This window comes from Achroia grisella, unplaced genomic scaffold (genome assembly GCF_030625045.1).
Source record: "Achroia grisella isolate CSIRO2021 unplaced genomic scaffold, CSIRO_AGI_Agris_v1 utg515, whole genome shotgun sequence".
In the NCBI taxonomy this organism is placed as follows: Eukaryota; Metazoa; Arthropoda; class Insecta; order Lepidoptera; family Pyralidae; genus Achroia; species Achroia grisella.
This window is the reverse complement of record NW_026712908.1, coordinates 1,511,522-1,519,285: the sequence shown is the minus strand read 5'-3', so window position 1 is coordinate 1,519,285 and position 7,764 is coordinate 1,511,522. Positions and strand designations below refer to the sequence as shown.

The 7,764-nt window shown below is 37.5% G+C and overlaps 1 protein-coding gene across 1 annotated transcript; it reads right to left on the bottom strand.

Annotated features, from left to right (window-relative positions):
• Nucleotides 1-3,445: 3,445 nt before the first annotated feature.
• On the bottom strand, nucleotides 3,446-5,235 carry LOC131846944 (uncharacterized). Its single transcript, XM_059196361.1, has 3 exons — nucleotides 5,002-5,235; nucleotides 4,063-4,812; nucleotides 3,446-3,884 (listed from the first exon to the last, which is right to left on the bottom strand). Exons 2-3 carry the CDS (start codon nucleotides 4,770-4,772, stop codon nucleotides 3,446-3,448), a joined length of 1,149 nt encoding a protein of 382 aa, XP_059052344.1. The 5' UTR covers nucleotides 4,773-4,812; nucleotides 5,002-5,235.
• Nucleotides 5,236-7,764: the final 2,529 nt, after the last annotated feature.

The following is a 7,764-nucleotide window of genomic DNA, read 5'->3' as shown; positions in this document are numbered from 1 at the left end:
TCTGAGAATATAGTGCCTATCTCTTCTGACTAATATTTCTGTCCCTTTCTCTCTTTTCCCTACCACTGCCACCACCAGCGCCATCTAGCGAGCTAAGTTTAGAGGGAGCGATATTTTATTGTTCATTGGAGGCGAATGTTTTCCACCTGGCAGTATTTAAAAATATTGGGTTTCGAATAAGGTAAGTATGTTTAATAAGCGTTTTATTGTAAGGTAAAACGCCTGTATTAAACAACTTGACCGTTATTCGAAACCCAATAAAACATGAGAAGTGTCTGTTATCGCCTGGTGGTGGTATATGTAAACGCCAATGTGACTATGTATATATATATATATATATATATATATAAAGTTATACCTATTCATATAAAGTTACATTTCTTTAGATATATATATCTAAAGAAATGTAACTTTATATGAATAGGAATAAGAAACAATTGCAGGATCTAGGTGACCCAAAGTTCCAAGATTGAAGAATAAAATAAAAAATGATTTTATCATAGACATTTACTTAATGGAATTAACAATTACAACAAAATATTTATACTCATTTTAATTGATATAATCGAACCAAAATATAATCTTTCCAATCACTGCATTATTGTACTAAAATTTATTTATTTACTGGTCTGAATAAACGCGTAATCAACTGACTATTTCGTGATGAAATTATTTCTCGGCGGTAAAATTGTGTAAAGGTATTTTCTGATCGCCAGTTTCCTCGTGCAAGAATATCATCCATAGCAAAATTTTCTGCCCAGTTCTTAGAAGCTACAGCTGATCGGAAGCTTCCTGGGGTGGCGTCGATACCGGCTTTTTTCAGCAGCTTTTTTAGCCATCCCCCAATGACGGTGGTCGAAGCTGGTTTAGTTAATCTTGCTGTAGTAAGAAATAAATCGTTGTAATTAGTCGTATTTCTTCTTGTTGCCGAAAGCTTTATTAGTTGCTTTATCCAATGAACAGGATCCAGAGCCCTATTTTGTTGATTTGTCAGTAATTTCCAACCTGATTGTTGATAACTAACTGTATCCGTTTTGGAGCCATAGACGGGAATTAATATAACATCATCATCTGAAACTATGCAGTGTTCATTAGATATTCTTAACAATGTCAAATCATGAACGCGTCGTCCAGAGCATAGCAGCAAAATCGCTGCTGTTTGAGCAGATGTTTCATACAAGCTAATGGTATCAGGGTTCTGTTTCGCCAAGAAGTTGGTTAAGATATCGATATCCCATGTTGGAAGTTTAGTTGGTTTTGGTTTAGCTAAAGCTATTGCTTTTAATATTTGTTTCACAAGAAAGTGTGTGCTTAGTTTATCCCGCTTGTTTGGGCCGCAAAAAGTTGACACTACAGATTTGTGAACAAGTATAGTGCTATAGGCTAAGTTTTCTTTGTGATGTAGATCCGCTAGATATTTAGCCAAATCTGCACCTTGGTGTTTATTAAAGTCTATCTTATTAGCTTTTGACCATTTGAGCCATCTGTTCCATGCTGAGCGATACGTGTTTAGGGACGACGTGCGCCAACTAGAATTTAATAATGATATCTGTTCTTTCGTCCAGTCGTTGAGGTGTTGCGTCCACCCCCAAGTTTCCAGATCTCCAGACTCAGATCCTCTACATTTGGAGGTGGAAGGCCCGTAGAAACGTCGACTAGTATCTTGTTCAAATGTTTTATTGTGAACGGAGCTGCTAAGGCTCTGGATTTCAGATCTGGTCTGCCAGTACACTTTGTCCCACTTCGGTACTACCATAAGGTACAGTCCTCGAGCTCTGTTCAGATGTGTCAGGACTTTTGGGATGAGATAAGGAGGAGGAAATACCCATGCCAGAGGAAAGTCCCAATTCCGTCCCAATGCATTGTACATCTTCGCCTGACTGTCGTGTCTGTCGAGTGTGCAATAATTTTCTACGACATGAGCTGTCATTGACGCGAATAAATCTATTTGAGGTCTTCCCCATTTGGCAAAAACTATTTCTGTTAGTGCAGGCAATAGATGCCACTCTGGAGATACACGGTTCCGAGACAGTCGATCGGCGTCGCAGTTGTATCGCCCCGGTATATGATAGACTGTCATCTGAATATTGTGTTGATCCAATATTTGAAAAATATCGACCGTTATTTTCATCAAGGCTGATGACTTCGTCCCGCCTTCGTTGCGCAGATAGGACACAACTGTTTGATTGTCGCATTGTATCAGGAGACCGGTGTATCGAAGCTGATAGCCGTATTCGATTAGGACGTTCCGGACTAACATTTCTTTTTGATTGCAATGTAAATAAACCTGTTCTTTTGTCCAGGTCCCTGCTATACTTATTTCGTCTAATTTTGCACCCCATCTCGCATCGCTTGCATCCGTTGTTAGGTAATGCGAGGGAAGTTCGGTGTGAATGGGCGAACAATTGCAGCCACAGGGCTGCAATTGTTTTTCCACCATATTATTTCCATTAAGCTGTCTTGTGATAATGTAATTGTTCCCGTCTCGTCTAATTTCCAAAGCAGATTGAGTTGGGTTTGTAGGTGTCGGTAATTCAACCGACCCCTTGGTACCGCGAAGCTGGCAAAATTCAAGCTTCCGATCAATTTTTGAAGAGTCAAGATTGAAACTGTCTTTTTGGTTTCTGTTGCAGCCAATAGATTTCTTATTTTCGTGATTTGCCTGTCGGGTAAGTGTTTTATATTTAGTCGTGTGTTCCAATTGATTCCTAGAAACTCGACGGATTTTTGCGGATGGAGAATGCATTTGTCCTTGTTTACATACCACCCGAGTAGCTTTAATGTCTGTAGGGTTAATGCAATGTGCTTCTTTAAAGTTGCTGGATCCTGATGGGCAAGAAGAAAGTCGTCCAAATAAATCAACAGCCGTACTCCGTTTTCGCGTAAGTATTGACCTATCCAGTTTGTGACGGATGCAAATGTTCTCGGTGCTGAGCTTAGGCCAAACGGGAGGCAAGTCATTTCGTATAATTTTCCTTCGTACATCAAGCGGAGGAACCTTCTGTGACCCACTGAAACTGGTATGTGAAAATACGCTTGATGGATGTCTATTTTGGCTAAAAAATCTCGAGGTTGTAGAAAGTCCGGCACTCGAAACACGTTTATCAGTCTGAATTTGCCTGCGTGAACATACCGATTCAGATTTTTCAGATTGAAGATTGGACGGGGTGATCCGTCGCTTTTTAATCTCAGAAATATTGTGGAGATGAAGCTTGGTGAGTTTGGTACTGCTACAATTACACCTTGAGCCAATAATTTGTTTATGATGGCAGACATTTTGCTCGATGTTTGCGTAATGCAATCTTGGAGAGTTGGCATACAAAGTGGAGGCTTTTTCATGAAAGGAATGCCGTAACCTTTTATAATTTTTAAAACATGGGCAGGAGCACCGAGGTATTCCCATTGAAAAACGTGATGTTGTAGGCATCCGGCAAAAAAGGCATAGTCAGTATTTTCTTGGGTTGCTCCGATCCCGGTGGGATACTGGGGAGCGTGTTCGTTGCCCTCTATTGTGTGGTATCTCGCCTTGATGCCCACGGTAGGCAGTGCCTCTTCGGGACTGAAATGTGTATCTCCTTGATTTGGCTCCTCTATTAGCTGAGGTATTTTTTGTAGAGCTAAACTGCTTCACTGGTGGTTTTTGCGTTTGTATAGCGCGGTGGTCGCGATTGGAATAAGAATCGTTCTGCGGTGCAGAATTGCGATCCTTCTGATTGTTCCAGAAGATGCTCTTTGTACCTCCGGCCTTCTCTAGAACAGCGCTGAATTTTTCCGCTTCAAAGAGATTATCTATTGACGGCGGTATACGACGAAATGCGCTTTTATGAAAGGGATCTTTTACCGAGGCTAGGATCGTCTCTCTTCGTTGCTGAATTATTTCGGCCCTGTGACCGCAAACCAATTGTAATGCATCACTTGAGGCCTTCATATATTCTCCGTTGGAAAATATATTGTTGAGTTTCGAGTGTAGACTCATAATTAACGTTTTCGGTTTCGTGAACCCAGTTTAAGAATAAGTTTATCTCATTCTGTAACGCATCGCGCTGTTTCAATAGAGCATACGTTAAACCAGCAAATGCTCTTTCCATATTAGAGGCGGTCCGTGAAGTATCGTACCTGGTGATCTCGTCATTTGCTCGTAAGTTTACAAAGCCTGGTTGATGCACGTATTGTTTTTGCACATCCGCGTAACGAACATTCACCCATTCTTCGTTATTGAAACGCTGCAATAGCTTTAATTGTTCCACGTATGCAGGCGGTGCCTGTGGTACGTGAGGTTCCTTTGTTTTTGTTGTAAGCAATATGTTGAACTCTGTCCGGCTACCGTTGGTAAGCGCGGGTTCATTGGATATAGCTGTATCCGAAAGAGCGGTTGCACCAGTAAAGTTACCGCTGGATTCAGCATAATTGTCATCGCAATATAAATCTCCACTCACATTTGCGTCAATACCGTTATCACACTCGTTATGATAGATATTTTCTGCATTAGCAGTGTATGACTGGCTAACCTGTTGTTTAAGTTTAGAAATTTCGTTAAATAATTGATCGAACTTACGGTTTTTATTCTTCTTCCTTCGTTTTGTTTTGCGTGATTTCCGACCCTTACAATCACTGCATGACGAAGAAGAGCTCGAATCCTCTGATGAGGTGTTACTATCAGATGATTCAGATAATCTTTGTGTTTTTCTTTTATGTCTCGATTTACCATTCACAGGTGGTTCATTTGAAGCTTCTTCGTTACCTTTACTAGTGGATGGTATCGGATTATCCATTATAATATTTTATTTCGAACGGTAATACCGTTTAAGTCCCCTAGAAAAATAGATATATTAAATAAACCAAATTTACACAATTGTAATGATTAATACACCTAAACTAATAAAACTTGTGGGTAGGTACAGAATTGTAATAACCAGTACACGATTTACTGATTAATATATCTGAAATAAACCGTAACTGTGATTACAAAAATAATAATAAAATATGTGGGTAGATTCTTACTTATATTAAAGGTACACGATCCAATATTTCAACTGAGGCACTAACTGGAGTCGTCGAGCTATTAGTAGCTGCCGTCTGCACTCAACGGGAAACTTAACGCCAATGAACAATAAAATATCGCTCCCTCTAAACTTAGCTCGCTAGATGGCGCTGGTGGTGGCAGTGGTAGGGAAAAGAGAGAAAGGGACAGAAATATTAGTCAGAAGAGATAGGCACTATATTCTCAGAAAGCGGAAACGGAAATGCTACTCTCATGTTTTATTGGGTTTCGAATAACGGTCAAGTTGTTTAATAGTGATTCGCTCCGAATTTGCACGGGTTGAATTATTATACGTATTTCGAAGTTTTTATAATAAAATACCGATAATAATGTAGCTTCCTAAAGATTAAAGAAATTTAACAATTGGTTAACTATTTAATTGTGTTCAATTTATTGCAAACATCAAATAAAATCTTAAAAATGTATACAAGTACACAATATTAGACTAACGTTTGTTAACGATTTTCTCTAAATAAAATATATAGGAAGCGACCGCCTTCTATATATTCTCTTCTATAGAAGACTTTCTATAGACATTATCATTGCCTTTTTTATATATTTATAAGTTTTCCATGATTTTAGTTATTTTTATGATTTAGACATTAAATCAGGTAACTGGAATAATACCAGTGTTATTTACATAGTTAGAAGTAAAACATTGATAACTGAATAAATTTATGTGTTGGTAATTGAGTGTATCTACACAAAAGTAAACAACAACCACTGTAATTGCAGATCTACATTTCAGAGGTCTACTGCAATTTTGCAGTGAAAATAGTACTTGACATGCCCACATTGCTCTGATTATATTGTGTCTACACCTTGTTACTGGAAAATTGTTACCAAGTTGATCAAGAGTTTGGAATCATTTTTATTATAAATTTCACTAGGAACTACTCAATTCTACAATAAAAATTATCTAGTCGTTAAATTTTTAATATGAGAATTTTGTTTCATAACTGGTCTATTCTCACCTTTAAGTTGATCAAGAGTTTGGAATTCTTTTATTTTAGAATGAACTAGACTCAATTCTATAATAAAAATAACCGTTACTAAAGTATTTTGTATTATTGTAGTAAATTGCGATTTGCCAAGTACTTAATCAGCAATGGCAATTGATTTACCTGGCTATAAAGCAAAGGCATTGTACCCAACAATTTGCGGTAAACCACATAACGTCCAACTAGCAACACAATTGGTATTGTATACGTACCAACAAGAACATACATCTATAGCAGTCGCCTTAGTAAGTGTGCTATTCTGCATACATACGCTAAATTGCGAATTAATTTGCAGACATTCAGTACCCGCATTTTGCTTAGTGGTCTACAGTGAAATTATCGGTTTTGGGATGTGCTTCATAATTTGTTGGATCGTTTGTCCCAGTGCCAGTTCTGGGGTCCTTTGCCTACCCGAGATATTTTATTTCAAAATTATATAAGGACTTTGGCGTCATTCTTTTAATAGTTAATAGAGTTACATCTTATCGACTTATAAGATATACTTATATACATATCAACGTGAATATACTAGTTAAGTAGTTCGTAAATTAATTTTTATTTTCTATACATGATAATTTTTATCCAAGTATATTACGTTTCCATAAAAAAACAAATAGCGAAATCTCCTGTGCTAATATGATAGGTACTTTAGTCTCTAGGTACTCTAGCAGTTATCAGTGAAGAATGATAATTAAATCAAATACATATGAGGTAGTTTCTGACATAAGGGACAAGTCGCCAGGAATTGAACACAATAATTACTGTGTGGACTATTACGTAATGTATACTACCTGACATAGTGATAGTAATGGCACCAAGTATTTCCATTGTTATCAACTGCCTATAGAATAACATTAAGGCGTGCACTTCGAAAGCTGCTATTCTCTATGGCCTACACTCGTCACCAAAATCAGGGCAATATCGGAGCAGTGGTGAGCGGTATGAATTCGCTTTCTATATCGCTTCAAGTATAAAGAATAGCAATCTCTAGATCGATTTGTGTGTGCCAGCCGATGGAATTTTATCTGCACCACCCTTGCTCCGATATTTCTCATGATTTTAGTTTCGTGTGCAGGTCGTTTAAGTTGAAGACAATAAGGCAGCGCCGCTTGGCTAACAACATTACCTACGTAATGGCTTTCCACCGACGTAATTACGCTTCTACACTTTAGAGTAAGTACCCATCTTGCATCAATATATCCCAACTACGCATCTACATGTAAGGAGATACTTAAGATTGGGTGAACTAGCACTTAAAATAATTTAGTTCAAGGGTCTAAGGAGATTCGTGGCTACTTAGTACGAGACCTCTTTGTAATTGGATGTTGGCAACAGTGTATGACGTAGGGTTATGTATGGAACTAAGAGCTTCTTTAACTATGTCTATGTTGTACAATATACCATAACTTAAGTTCATCTATGTTTCAAATAGTATATGAGATAATGAAATAGATGCAGTGGTTCCAAATATAACGTTAATACACAAACTTAAAAGCATAGATTTCTCTAACCTAACTTTTTAGAGCCAGTTATCACAAAAATGATTTTGGAAATCTATTAAAGGTCATCCATTCTTTCAACAATTATTTTATTAGTATATAAAAGCTAAGATTCTTAAACATAAATAAATATTCTACTGTTATATTTTATACCCGTTCCGGTATCAGGTATGATATAAAAATCATCTTGCATTGTATCACAGAATTATTAGAATTCTCTTTT

Bases quoted from the DNA above. Each gene is read 5' to 3' on its own strand.
- LOC131846944 (XM_059196361.1), bottom strand. From the start codon at position 4,772: ATGGATAATCCGATACCATCCACTAGTAAAGGTAACGAAGAAGCTTCA. The intron at 3,885-4,062 runs GTATGCTCTATT...TTGCGGTCACAG, and splicing joins AGAGCATTTGCTGGTTTAAC to GGCCGAAATAATTCAGCAAC.